This window comes from Carcharodon carcharias, chromosome 10, assembly GCF_017639515.1.
Source record: "Carcharodon carcharias isolate sCarCar2 chromosome 10, sCarCar2.pri, whole genome shotgun sequence".
Lineage (NCBI taxonomy): Eukaryota > Metazoa > Chordata > Chondrichthyes > Lamniformes > Lamnidae > Carcharodon > Carcharodon carcharias.
Genome location: NC_054476.1, coordinates 110735110 through 110750463, shown reverse-complemented (window position 1 = coordinate 110750463; position 15354 = coordinate 110735110). Strand labels below are relative to the sequence as shown.

General features: G+C 41.4%; 1 protein-coding gene across 2 annotated transcripts in view; it reads right to left on the bottom strand.

Moving 5' to 3' along the window:
* Nucleotides 1–15354, bottom strand: part of rabep1 (rabaptin, RAB GTPase binding effector protein 1) — a 133048-nt gene that overhangs the window by 15205 nt on the left and 102489 nt on the right. For both annotated transcript variants that reach the window (XM_041198089.1, XM_041198090.1), the window contains exons 12-14: nt 13416–13514; nt 12405–12545; nt 10866–11055 (exon numbers count right to left, since the gene is read on the bottom strand). In XM_041198089.1, the coding sequence (XP_041054023.1) occupies nt 10866–11055; nt 12405–12545; nt 13416–13514 (430 nt within the window). The remainder of the gene's footprint in view (nt 1–10865; nt 11056–12404; nt 12546–13415; nt 13515–15354) is intronic.

Sequence of the window (15354 nt, the reverse complement as noted above, 5' to 3'; positions counted from 1 at the left end):
GTGAAGCAGCATTTCACTTGCACTTCCCTCAATTTAGTCTACCGCATTCGCTGCTCCCAATGCGGTTTCCTCTGCACTGGAGAGACCAAACGCAAACTGGGTGACCGCTTTGCGGAACACCTTCGGTCTGTCTGCAAGCATGACTCAGACCTCCCTGTTGCTTGCCATTTCAACACACCACCCTGTTCTCATGCCCACATGTCCGTCCTTGGCCTGCTGTAATGTTCCAGTGAAGCTCAATGCAAACTGGAGGAACACCACTTCATCTTCCGACTAGGCACTTCACAGCCTTCCGGACTGAATATTGAGTTGAACAACTTTAGATCATGAACTCACTCCTCCATCCACACCCTCTTTTCGATCCCCCTTTTTTCCAATAATTTATATAGATTTTTCTTTCTCCACCTATTTCCATTATTTTTAAATGTATTTCCATCCATTGTTTTATCTCTACCTTTTAGCCTATTTCGATCTCTTCCCCCCACCCCACCCCCACAAGGGCTATCTGTACCTTGCTCATCCTGATTTCTGCCCTTACGGTCACCTATTAGCACATTTCTTAGCTAATATCATCACCGTCAACACTTCTTTGTCCTTTTGTCTATGACATCTTTTGGCAATCTCCACCTATCACTGACACTCTATCCAGCTCTACCTGTGTCCCCCCCACCCCCCCCCACCCCCCCCCCCCCCCCCCCCAAACCACCCCCACCACGCCACCCCCCCCCACCACCCCCATCCCCCCCCCACCACCCCCACCCCCACCACACCCCCCCCCCCCCGACCACCCCCATCCCCCCACCACCACCCCCACCCCCCCCACCACCACCCCCACCACCACCCCCACCCCAACCCCCCACCACCCCCCCCCCACAACCAGCTTATATTTCACCTCCCTTTTATTTTTCCTTAGTTCTGTTGAAGAGTCATACGGACTTGAAACGTTAAGTGTATTCCTCTCCGCAGATGCTGTCAGACCTGCTGAGTTTTTCCAGGTAATTTTACTTTTGTTTTTGTTTTGTGATGAGGTCAGGACTGGCTGCCTAATATTCAAGGATACAGGGTGTTCAGAAAAGATGGGGAAGGGTGGCAATACTGATTAGGGAAGAGGCTGTAATGTCAAAAAGAGAGGATGGGAGGGAGAGAAAGAGAGGGGCAAATCTGCAGGGATATCACAGAGCTGTTCAAGAATTATAGGGCAGTGATATTGCGGGAATTTACCCAAATATCAACTGGGATAATGTTAAAGGGAAAGGATGGGAGGAATTTCTGAAATGTGTTCAGAAGAATTTCCTTGATCAGCATGTTCTCGGCCCAACAAGAGAGGAGGCACTGCTGGATCTGGTACTGGGAAATGGGGTGGACCAAGTAGACCAAGTGTCTTTGGGGAACACTTGGGTAAGAGTGATCATTGTATCATGAGGTTTAGATTAATAATGGAGAAGAGCAAGGAATGATATAAAGTAGAATGTCTACATTGGAAGAGGGCTAATTTCAACAGGATAGGAGGAGATCTAGCTAGGGTAAAATGTAACCAAGACTGACAGGAAAAACTGTAATGGAACAATCTTTAAGGAAGAGATGCTTCAGGTACAAGTTAGGTACATTCTAACAAGAGGGAAAGGCAGGGAATCCAAAGTCAGGGCTCCTTGGATGTTAAGGGAAATAGAGGTTATGATTATACAAAAAAAGAGAGGGGTATAGTGCATGTCAAGTAAATTCTTCAAACAAGAGGCAGGTCAAATACAATAAGTTGAGAGGGGGTGCGAAGAGGAAAATAAGGCTGGCAAAGAGAGAATATGAGAATTGAACGGAAGTTAACATAAAAAGGAACTCAAAAATATTCTACCAGCATGTAGATAGTAAGCAGGTAGTAAGAGGTGGCATGGCTCCAATTAGGGACAAGACAAGGCTAGAATACTTAATGAGTGCTTTGTATCAGTGTTTACCAAGGAATAGAAAACTGACAAAAATATCAATAGATGCAGCCGGAGATGGCAGAGGCAATGGATGGGGTGAAAATTGATAGCAGGAGGTACTGGAAAGGCTGGGTATGCTTAGAGTGGATAAGGCACCTGGTTTGGATGGCTCGTATCCCAGGTTGCGAAAGGAGGTTGTGGTGGGAGGGGGGTGGAGATAATGGAAGGCCTTCCAATCTTCCTAGGATATGGGGAGGTTTCAGTAGATTGGAGAGTGATAAAAGTGACACCTTTATTCGAAAAAGGGTTTAGGACATTTTTTGTAACTACAGACCACTTAGTTTAACATCAGTGGTGGTATAGTTTTAGGGCAAAAAAAAAAATCAACAAGCACTTGGAGAGGTTTGAGTTAATGAACAATAGAGAGGGAAAGTTAGGACAAACAACGCCAGTGCTCTCTGGATGACAAAAGAGGGAGACTAAGATGAAACAGAAAAAGGGTGCATATGACAGATGTCAGGTTGATAATACAAGAGAGAGCTAGGTTGAATATTAAGTTCAGAGGGGAAGTGAAAAACAAAATAAGAGCAGCAAAGAGAGTATGAAAAGAGACTGGCAGCTAACATAAAAGGGAATCCAACAGTCTTCTATAGGTTCATTTATAGTAAAAGTGTTGTAAGAAGAGGAGTGGGGCTGATTAGGGACCAAAAGGGGATTTACACATGGAGGCAGTAGTTTAAATGAATATTTTGTATCTGTCTTTATCAAGGAAGAAAAGAAAGAAACAGAGTTAATGTTTCAGGTCAATAATCTGAAGATAGGTCATCAACCCAAAACGTTAACTTTGTTTCTCTTTCCACGAATGCTGCCAGGCCTGTGGAGTACTTCCCTCATTTTCTGGTTTTTCATCAAATATTCCAGTGGACTGAAATATCAGGGTGACAAAATTGCCCTTGAGAAGGTGAAGGTGGGCCTGCTTCTTAAACTGTTGCTGTCCTTGTGGTGAAAGTGTTCCCACAGTGCAATGACAGTGATGGTATATATCAGGTAGTCAGGATGGTGTGTGACTTGGAGGGGAACTTGCAGGTGGTGCTGTTTCTATAAGTTTCATCTTTGTCCTTCTAGGTGCTGAAGGTTGGTGGTTTGGAAGGTGCAGTCGAAGGAGTCTTGGTGAGTTGCTACAATGCATCTTTGTAGATGATACACACTGCTGCCATCATGGAGAGAGTGGATGGTTAAGCATACTGGGCAAAGCAAATGAACTGAAGACAAGCAAATGTCCCAGACCAGACAACATTTATTTATACATATCCTGGAATATCAAAGGAGACCAGTCAAGAAATGAGGAGGAAAATGATCATAGTCATACAGCAGTGATGGGACACTGATATGGAAATGAATTAACTATGTATTCAGCCCTTGTGACATGACAAGCTTAATTCTATGCAAAATCTGTTCAATATATGGGAAGTGTCTCAGACTCAAATTTAAGTTAAATATTGTACAAAACAGGGCTCAACTGGTTATAGGATGGATTTGGTTTAGGAAAAACATCAGAAATATTTGAAACTGTTAGCACTATATGCCGTTCACCTTTTTTTTTTAAAAAACAGTTGATACTGAACAGCTGCCTTTTGCTCTGACACATCACTGAGCCACATGACCACACTGACAGGTGTTAGGTGACAGGTAACCAATACCAAGTACATCAAAAAGATACCTGGAATTCAGGGTCTGAACAGTTTCAATTTTCTGATCCCTTTTGATTTCCAGCTCATTTAATTCCATGCTAATACTCCAACTTTGCACAAAGGATTTGAGATCAATAGGGTTCCATAACCACCAGTTATTTCATACCCTGAACATTACAAGCATGCAAGGTAAGCAATACTTGGGAGCAAAGTAGGAATTAGTCATTTGGTACAGAACTTGAGTATTGCTGAAAAAAAGACATTTTGAAGCTTTTCAGCTTGCACTCATCAGGACAATCACAAGAATGCCAATATAAAAACAGAAAATGCTGGTAAAACCCAGCAAATCTGACAGCATCTGTGGAGAGAGAAACAGAGTTAATATTTTGATTCCGTATGACTTCTTCACAGCTAAAGATAAGTAGAAATGCAGAGTAGAAATGTAGATTTCTACTTCTCTATAGCTCTGAAGAATTCGTATGGACTTGAAAAGTTAACTGTTTCTCTCTCCACAGATGCTGTCAGACCTGCTGGGTTTTTCCAGTATTTTCTGTTTTTATTTCAGATTTCCAGCAACGGCAGTATTTTGCTTTCACACAAGAATACCAATGTCAGGGGAAGCAACTTTATACTGTATGAGAAGAGAGTGCTAATTGGTTCACTCCGATTGGTAGAGGCGTTGTCATGAAGAATGCAACAGTTAATGGTGACTGACAGTTAACTGCCAAGCATTGTTTGAAATTTAAACCAGGCAGCTGGACTCTGATACGGCAAGGAATTGCCCTGAGGAATTAATCAGAAAATGCCTCTCAATTATTTTGTTTAGCTGAAACAGCCGCGATGTGTGTACATGTTCTTTCTGTTTGCAAAGAACAGAGCCCTGTGTATTAATATATGTAGCTTCCAATACACGCAAATGTGCCACCCTGCGCGCCTGACTGACCAACTTAAATTGGTTGTCAGTGTAATTTTTAGCGCACTGAGTTATTTAGTAAATGTTGTCCAACCATGGAATAACATCTAATGTCAGACATTGGACGTGGATAGCATTGAATGGAGGCCCACAGCAGCCAATGCTTGTACTTCTGACATTATCAGTTACATAAATGATGTAACAAAAGTGATAAAAACACAAGATGCAACTAGGGAAATGGATCAATTATGTGACAAATGTGAAATGAAGTTTAATACTAAAGTACTGCGTTTTACTTGGAAAACATGCAACACAAGTAAAATTATCAGGAAACTTAGTGGCAGTAAATTGGACAGTGTTTGGTAAACGAATAGATAACCAGGTATCTGTGTTTCATGTGTTTCAAAATGCTGCGGAGACAAACCGTTTTGTATTAAAGATTCTAACAGCAGCAATGAGGTGACTACTTAGTAAATCTACTTTTGGTTCTTTGAGTAAGGCTGCTGGATCCTTAATATCCACTGAACAGTGGAACAGATTTAATGTCTCATCCGAAGGATGGCGCCTCCAACTATACAGCACTCCCTCAGTGCTGCACTAGATGTCAGCCTAATTAGTGCAACTAGATTAGTGGGACTAATGTTTGGGAACCAGAGGGTGTTGGTTGTTGTTAGAGATCAGCATTTTAAGATGACACATGCAGTCAGTCAATGTAGAGCTGATAGGTCAGCTGATTTCCTGCATTCTTATCTTGGTGTTTTATTTTTTAATAACAGGAACAGGATTTACTAAGCTTGCATACTAACATAAAACACTCACTTCCCATTGTGGTGCCTTATGTGAAAGTGAGGTTGCTGATGAGAGGGAGTGTGTGTATGCTGAAGCACTTAATGCATCAGTTGTAGTGAGCACTTTTTAAAAAAATCATTCACGTGATGTGGGTGTCGCTGGCTAGGCCAGCATTTATTGCCCACCTCTAATTGCTCTTGTTCAGAGGGCATTTAAGAGTCAACCACATTGTGGTGGGTCAGGAGTCACATGTAGGCCAGACCAGGTAAGGATGGCAGATTTCCTTCCCTAAAGGACTTAAGTGAACCAGATGGTTTTTTATAATAATCAGCCACAAGTTTTACAATCTGGGGCTGGTCTTGGTGGGAAGGAGACAGCAGTGATAAACCTGTAGTAGTAATCAGGCTTGGGATAGAATACAGTCAAGTCCAGCCCAGGAATGGAGCTGAGCACAGGCCACAGTATGTAAAATGCTCGATGCAGAGATTTAACTGAGGGGAAAATGGGTAACAATCATGACAGTCAGAAAGAGGTTAAAATGGTTCACATCCAACCACCTAATTGGGTCCATGCTAATCATGTGACTGAATGAGCCAGATTGATACAGGTTCATTACAACTGGACAAAAGATCAAGTGGACACAAAACCTTTAGCATTAATTGGTTAGTGAGGTGCCACAATTTCTGTGTTACAGGATTTGATGTAAGATGGTTCTAAGAACTTTTAAATCAACGTTTCACAACAACTGGGTCAAAATCCTGGAATTCCGTTCCTAACAGCACTGTGGGTATTCCTACACCACGCAGTTCAAGAAGGCAGCTCACCACCACCTTCTCAAGGGCAATTAGGGATGGGCAATAAATGTTGGCCTAGTCAGCGACACTCACATCCCGCGAAATCACATTAGTTCCTAAAAATGAATTAGTGAGGGTAGTCACCTGTCTGAAACTTACATTGCTTTGCAGTAGCACAGAGACTAACCATTCAAATCCAGATGCCTCTGCAAACTTAGCTCCACACCAGAAAAACAGGATGTACTGTTCCTGGTAAGTAAATGGCAGAACTCCCAGCATTATGTAAACCGTAGCCGCTTGACCTTGAAATGAATTCAATGCCATTTCGCTGGTAATCAATGGCCATGGGTTATATTTTACTCTCTATTCATGCATCACTTTGAGCTGAGGGGAAACACTGCAAATGTGTTCCCCAGTGTTTTTCAAACCTGAAACCAACTGTCAGTAACTACAAAAGGACTTGGGAGGTGCTTGACCTACAGTTCGTGACCTCTTAAAGGCAAAATGACCGGCATTGTGTGATGGAAGCTGTAGGCATACATCACCAGGGCATGCAAGGACTCATTAATCACTATTCAAAAGGCAGCAAGGCTTTCATTGTTAGATGGCCTTGGAACACTAACTGTTTATACAGTTTATTTCACTGCTTTATCATGGGTAGAAACATCTGACTTCCAATCCTATCAGTTAAAAAAGAAACCTGAAAATAAACCACTGCTGAGAAAAAAAGACCTACCTAGTAGGATAACGAAGAGATCAAGACAAGTAATAGTGTTGGGTGAGTCAATTTTTTAACTTATGTTCCACCATTAGTCAGCAAGGTATTCAATTTTAATCTCAACATTAGTTCAATAGAAAATATCATATATTGTGCATCATGCATTTTGTTATGACTAGGAAGGGACAAGATACCACCAATGTTGAAAAAGAATAAAGAATAAAATAGTGATTAACTAATGACAAAGCTTACAGTTCAAAACCCTAAAGATTTCAGGAAGAAGATACAACTGAACACAACTGGAGAAGAACAAGTTAGTGTGAAAGAGTTGAAGAGACTGGACTTCCATCCCATGAAGACTTGGAGAGAATGAGCTTGTAGGATGGTGTGTTTGAAGTTTAGAATGAATGAGAAGTTCAGTGAAGCACTTAACATTGTATCAATGAGAGAGGATGATAATGTAAGAAAGGTTGAAGGCTAGAGGCACTGGCTATTTGGCACACATTTAATGTCCAAAGAGGTTTTTTTTCTGGTCTTTTAATCCACCTTTTGCTCTTTGAGCATTATGGTTTATAATGAAAATGACAATAGCACTGAGAGCTTCACAAGTTTTGCACACTGTATCATGACCTGTTAACTATTATTAGTTAACCAGTTAAGCAAATCTCTAGCAGGTAAAGTTAGCTGAGAGCTAAAGTGAAAGGCAGCATTCATAGGCTTCATACCTTCCAAGATGTCTAGAAGTTGAGAGTCAACAATAGGAACAGATACAGGAGAGATATTAGAGACAAAAACACAAAACAACAGATTATGTATTTCAAAAGATTGTATTTGCTTCTTCAAGGTTCCTCTTAATAATTAATCCATTTTCTATGGAAATGATGTAGAACAGATTCTTACTCTTGCCTTTATTAGAGTTCTTTATTTGTAACATTCCACTCGATTTTTAGCTGCAGAAGCTGTGTACGTTTGGCTAAAGTCAATGGAATCAATCACCTCTTCAGGCCTCAAGTCAGCATTTCACTTACTGTTCTCATTCCCCTTCCCACCATGCCCCCCATCTGCATCACTCCTGAAAATATTATAACCAGAAATAGTAAATTCCCAGGCCTGTTAATAGTTAATAATGCTTCGAACTCTGATTGTTTTAAATAGTGGCCTCCAGTACCATGACCCACCAATGGGATACTGGAGTCCAACAGCTTCTGTTCACCTTGCACTAGTGCCTTTTAGAAGTTGCCCTTTATCAGACATGTCAACTTGTTAAAGCACAAGAAAATTCAGGGACCTTTAACTGACTGAAAAACACACTCTCCGCATTAAACATGGCAAAATTCACAGAACACAAAAGTTGTACTGTTTTTTGTTTTAAAGAGGGGGCTGACTCAGTACAAAACAGTTGTGGTTTAAATATGCTGGACCCAAATGTGCAAATCAAAACAGATACACAAACTCAGGCTGGGCCATTCACTTGTTACTTCTGTTGACCAGTGCTGCTAACTGCAGGCAGATTTTTCACTTTACAGCATTACATACAATTAACCAACCCACTTTGGTTCTGATTCTTCAGCAACAGATCACGTTAGATGGCACAGGCTGAGTAAGCAAAGGTCACTCCATCACCTGATTTATCCCATGGCGTGGTAATGTTACATCACTAACCCACATCTTGAGAAAAGACATCATGTAGTAATAGATTCAAACTGACCATTTGCAACACATGATCATAGGCTCAGATTAACTCAATGAGTCAAACTGAAATCCCCAAAACTGAGGTCAATCACCTTTGTAAACCTGCTCCTGGTAAGTGAACATAAAAGGGGCCTACTTCTAACACAGTCTGTCAAAGGAAATGTATATTTCATATAATATATATTTATATATTATAACAATAATAACATGTTACTGGACTAGTTATCGAGAGACCTTGAGTAATGATCTAGAGATTGGAGTTAAAAATCTCACCGCAACTGCTGTGCAATTTAAATTCAGTTAATTTGGAATTAAAATGGTAGTATCATTAATAGTGACCATGGGACTGTCAGAATGTCATAAAAACTCACCATCAGGTTCATTAATGCCCTTTAGGGAAGGAAATCTGTTGGGCTTATCCAATCTGGCCTATTTATGACTCCAGGCCCAAAGCCGTGTGGTTAACTTTTCATGCTCCTTACAGTCAGAAACAGGGGAATTTATAATGGGGAACAAAGAAATGGCTGACCAACTAAATACATACTTTGGTTCTGTCTTCACAAAGGAGGACACTAATAACATACCAGAAATGTTGGGGAACACAGGGTTTAGTGAGAGGGAGGAACTGAAAGAAATCAGTATTAGTAGGGAAATGGTGTTGGGCAAATTGATGGGATTGAAGGCTGATATATCCCTGGGGCTTAATAATCTACATCCCAGAGTACTTAAGGAAATGGCCCTAGAAATAGTGGATGCATTGGTGGTCATCTTCCGAGATTCTATAGACTCTGGAACAGTTCCTACATATTGGAGGGTAGCTAATGTAACCCCACTATTTAAAAAAGGAGGCAGAGAGAAAACAGGGGATTATAGACCAGTCAGCCTGACGTCGGTAGTGGGGAAAATTCTAGAGTCCATTGTAAAAGATTTAATATCTGAGTACGTGGAAAACAGTGGCAGAATCGGACAGAGTCAGCATGCTTCACAAATCTACTGGAATTTTTCGATGATGTAACTAGTCGAGTTGATGAGGGGGAGCCACTGGATGTGGTTTATTTGGGCTTTCAGAAGGCTTTCGACAAAGTCCCACATAAGAGACTGGCGTGTAAAATTAAAGTGCATGGGATTGGGGGTAGTGTATTGAGATGGATAGAAAACTGGTTGGCAGACAGGAAACAAAGAGTAGGAATAAACGGGTCTTTTTCCAAATGGCAGGCAGTGACTAGTGGGGTACCGCAGGGATTGGTGCTGGGACCCCAGTTATTCACAATATATATTAATGATATAGATGAGGGAATTAAATGTAATATCTCCAAATCTGCAGATGATACAAAGCTGGATGGGAGGGTGAGCTGTGAGGAGAATGCAGAGATGCTTCAGTGTGATTTTGACAAGCTGAGTGAGTGGGCAAACGCATGGCAGATGCAGTATAATGTGGATAAATGTGAGGTTATCCAGTTTGGTAGCAAAAACAGGAAGGCAGATTATTATCTGAATGGGTATAAATTGAGAGAGGGGAATGTGCAACAAGACCTGGGTGTCCTCGTACACCAGTCGCTGAAGGGAAGCATGCAGGTGCAGCAGGCGGTAAAGAAGCCAAATGGTATGTTGACCTTCATAGCCAAAGGATTTGAGCACAAGAACAGGGATGTCTTGCCGCAATTGTACAGGGCCTTGGTGAGACCGCACCTGGAATATTGTGTGCAGTTTTGGTCTCCTTATCTGAGGAAGGATGTACTTGCTATATAGGGAATGCAGCAAAGGTTTACCCGACTGATTCATGGGATGGCGGGACTGACACATGAGGAGAGATTGAGTCAATTAGGATTATCAGAAGAATGAAAGGGGATCTCATAGAAACCTATAAAATTCTAACAGGACTAGAAAGGGTAGATGCAGAAAAGATGTTCCTAATGGTGGGGGAGTCCAGAACCAGGGGTCACAGTCTGAAGATATGGGGTAGACCACTTGGGATAGAGATGAGAAGAAATTTCTTCACCCAGAGAGTGGTGAGCCTGTGGAATTCGTTACCATAGAAAGTAGTTGAGACCAAAACATTCTATGCTTTCAAGAAGGAGTTAGATATAGCTCTTGCAGCGAAAGGGATCGAAGGGTATGGGGAGAAAGCGGGAGCAGGTTATTGAGTTGGATGATCAGCCATGATCGTAATGAATGGCAGAGCAGGCTCGAAGGGCCAATTGGCCTACTCCTGCTCCTAGTTTCTATGCTTCTAGTTTACAATGGACATAAAAGTTCTGTCTACAAAATATGGATCCACCCAGATAATAGGTACTGCAAACACAGAGTGTTTTTAGTGATGCACAGCACATTTTCTTTCTTCTCACTTACCAATCTCCTCTTTACAATTATCTATTTCCAGCTGTAGCGTTTCTTCAATGTTCTCTTTCAGACACTGTTCTGCCTGAATCTGCTCCTTCAGGAAGAGGATTTCTGCCTTTAGTTTCTCCTCTAGGTGATCAGCTGCTGTTCGAACATTGATTATATTTTCACGATACTTCTGCACTAATTCATGCAATTCCTGAAATAAAGCAGCAAATATCATTCAAGCAGTGCAGCATTTACTGGCATATCCTTTAAGCAAAGCACATGTGGCTGAGAAGGCAGTCAGCCCCCACTCAGAGATGGCCGCCATTTCATATGCCAAGCACCTTGAAGACAACTTTATCTCCTTTTGCCTGCTGCTGCTCCATAGCAGCACATCCAAGGCTGGAAGCTTGGATAACTGAAGGAATTCAAACCTCTGCAGCATCCAGTTCCCTCAGTCTGTATGCTGCAACACAAACCAGGGAGGAAACAGTTAGGTGTTTTACCTTAAGGTGATTGGTAAAAGAATCAGAGGGGTGATGAACACAGTGAGTTTATTAACATGGTGAGTTGGAAGCAGATTCGTTAGTAGCTTTCAATATATTCTTGAAGGGAAAAAAAACTACAGTGGAAGGAGTAGAGGAGTGGGACTAATTGGATAGCTCTTCCAAAGAGCTAGCACTGAAATGATAGGCTGAATGGTCTCCTTTTGAACTGTACGATCCCCTCAAAAAGATCAACATTTAAAAAAAACAAGAAAGCGAGTCATCAAGATGTATTTTCATGCAGTTCCTTGATACTTACTCAGTGCTATTGACAGAACTTTAGGAGCGTCCAAAATGCCAGCTCAGTCCCAGGGAGGACAGAAACTACAGGTGCCACAGGCTAAGCAATAGGGGGAACACTGCACTCCAGCTTAAAACCAGAGTTTTGAGAAAGGGAATATCAGAAAGCAACTGGACTAGTATCCGAGTGGATAACCAGGTGCAAAGAGATCACTCCTCCGCAATTTCAGTTACTAGCGGAAGCACAGCAATTTGTTGCACCAATTGCCAGAGTTAATTTTACAAGCTACCAGTGATAACAGAACCTTCAAAGACTACAGTAGATAATAGGGACTTCATTAGATTTGGTGGATGTGGCAAAAAACAGTGAAATCTCAGGCAGTTGCACCATAAATACTGGGTAAGCTGCACCATGCCATCATTAACCTGCCAGGTGCCTCTTGCCTGGCAGCCCAGGGCCTGCCAATCACCAACCACCCTCGCCTGGCAACCCTGGGGCCACCTGCCACACCACTCTTTGCCTGGCAGCCCAGGGGCCTCCTGCATTGGCCCCCATCATCTGGCAGCTCAGGGGCCTCCCCCCACATGGCAGCCCAGACTGTAGCTGACAATACATTGAATGGTTAGGGTAGCTGAAATAAAAGCTCTTCAAATTAGGTCTTGCAGCTTGGCATTCCTGCTAAACCAATTTTCCCCAGAACCAAGTAGCTCAATCCATGTCTCACAATATCATAAATCAGTCAATGGGTTGACTCTTGTGATTTACAAATTCATTTACCTCCACAGTGTCTGGTGGAATGAAATTCTCTCCTTGAAGAACAGATGAGTGTAGGCTATGCTTCCCCTGAAGACTCTCATTTTCCTTCTGCAGCCTTATCAGTTCCTCAGATACTTGTTCCCGTGAGCGTATCAGCACCGCCTTTAGGAAAGACAGACAAAATTAATAGAATCACCTACTGATCACCAGCTTTAAAGTGTTTTAAGTACTGTAAAAGCCAAGACAACAACTCTTAAATAGAACCAATTTGTTTAATCTGTCTTAAACTCTTCACCCATCTCTCCCCACAATTTTTTCTCTTTCTTTTTCTTCTCCTTTGAGGCCTCCACTCCACCCAATTGTTCCTCAGTTACAGGACATGAACCAAAGTCACATGTAGCAAGGGGTGAAATAGTTGCACAAATATCCCTCTTTAAAAAAACATTCACAGATTCTAAGTTAAGGTTGTCCTGAGGTTGTTGAATATTTGATGTTAGTGGTACCTAGCATTGGACAATCATACATTCGATTTATGTTAATCTATCATATGTACTTAAATATATAAGAAACCCGATATAAATCTATAACTCAAAGAACATAAAAAATAGAAGTAGAAGGTGAAAACAGTGTCACTGATCTAGAAAATTGCTGAGAAATCCCAAACCGTTAAATGTTAAAATACAACTACTAGATTTGAAAAAAGATCATGCCTGCTTGTGACACCATTTCGCCAGCTCACTGCACTGTATTGAATTAGCTTGCTTTAAATTGGTTATTTAGTATAACATAAACAAATTCTGTCAGTTAGGCAATGCCCTTCCATATCCATGAGCTATAATTTGTTAAAAACAGAAGTACCTTATCAGCTAATTTGCAGAATTATAAACTATATCCAAAATACTACTCAGTTGGTACAAGAACCGTTAATCCCCAGTGAAACTACCCTTAGTCCCTGATTGTGTAACTCACTGCTCTATTGCAATATTTATAGCTAAAACATACGAGCTTGTCCCTTGACTTGGCGTAGCATACCATTTGCTCCTGGGTGTTTCGCTTGGCTTGGGAAAACAACTGTTGCATGCTGGTGAGTAAGCTGTCAGCCTCTTGTGCTTGCTGGACCAGTCTAGTCACCTGGGAGAATAAAAATACAAGGAATGAGGTGTATAGCAACAAGGAATATACTAGAGTAAAACAGTCCATTTTACTACATCTAAATCACAGATTACATCAGCTCCCCTGCTCTTTTGCAAGGAGAGGCCGCGGGACCTTATACATCTCCCCGAGAGACTGGGGCCTAGGTTCCTCATTTCATCTGAGGCATTACAGTGCTTCACTGAGGATGTGGGCCTGGAGATTTTGGGCTCTAGGAGTGAGACTCAAACTCAATCTTCTGAAAGAGTACTGCAGTGTTGAAAACACCATCGTTTGGATGAAAAATGTGCAGTGTTTCAACACTGCAACAGTGACTGCACTTTGAGGGGTCCTTCATTAGCTGTGGGGTGATTTGGGATATGCCGAGATCATGAAATGAGCTTTATGAATACCCAGCCTTTGGTTTCCTCTGTTCTGGTCAAGAATCATTGACCAGACTGGTTTCTTTTCTCTTGAAAAAAAAGGACAGGTGAGAATAAGGGTCTTTAAATTTAAAGAAAAATTGTTTATAGAGTGGATACAGAGAGAATATTTCTTCCTGTGGGAAAGAGCAAACTTGTGGCCATCAACAGAAAGTGGTCACCAAGAAACCCAAAAGGGAATACAGAAGAACCTTCTTTACACAAAGAGTGCTGAGAAATTGGAAGTCGCTACTGCAGGAAGTCGATGAAGAGAAAGAAAACAATCATACTGAGTTAACTGCCTTTAATTAATGCACACCTGATTTACTGAATGCCCTAGAAATTCAGAGTTTTATTTCAAAAAATAGATGTATAGATTAATGCCTCAAAAGGCTGTCGGGATCCCCAGTTCCGAATGGAGTCCACAAGGTCCCTGAGGTCATCTGGTTTCTGTATTTCTCCAAATTTTCTGGTTTACTAGCAGGTTACTGTAAATTAGCAAAAACCTGTTTTCTGCAACTATAGCACTATTTTCCTTTGGGTAGTCTTTCAAAATTTAACAGAGTCCCCAGGGGTGTGTCAGAGAAACATTTGAAAATCACTGGTTGAGGACAAGAATGGAAGAATGGTTATTGCTGAGGTACAGATTATATCAGTGAAATTTAGTACTTTTTTTAATAAATAGGTATTAGTAAGGTTCCACTCATGGTTGAGTGAATTTAGTGAGTGGACAAAAGAACAAACTTAAATAAAAGCAAAATACTGCAGATGCTGAAGATCTGAAATGAAAACAAATTGCTGGAAAAACTCAGCAAGTCTGGCAGACCTGAGCTTTTCCAACACTTTCTGCTTTTATTAAAGGAAAGACATATTTATATAGTGCCTGTCACAAACTCAGGGGTCCCCTAAGTACTTTACAGCTAATGAAGTTCTCCTGAATGCTGTCACTGTTACAACGTAGGAAATGTGGCTGCCAATATTTATATAGCAAGGCCCCACAAACTGCAAAGAGATAACATAACCAATTCAACTGTATTTGACCGCACAGGTTCTGGCTGTGTATTTCCAGCATTTTCTGGTCTTTTTTGGTGATGTTGGTTGGAATAAATGCTGGCAGGACAAATGCTCTTCTTTGAATAATACCATGGGAGCTCTTACATCTGTCTGAGAGGTGGGACCTCGATTTAAGGTCTCATTTGAAACATCCCAGCTCCAACAGTGCAGCATTCTATTAGTACTGCCCTAAAGTGCCAACCTAACTTACATCAAACATTTTGAGTGGGGTTTCGGTTAAATAAGTTAATCTACAGATTAGGTTAACCGTAAGATGAGAGATAAGAAACGGCAGCCATTTAAATAGGTATTTCATAACACGCAACTGAGATAGATTCCATTGAGAAAGATAGACTCTACAAGGA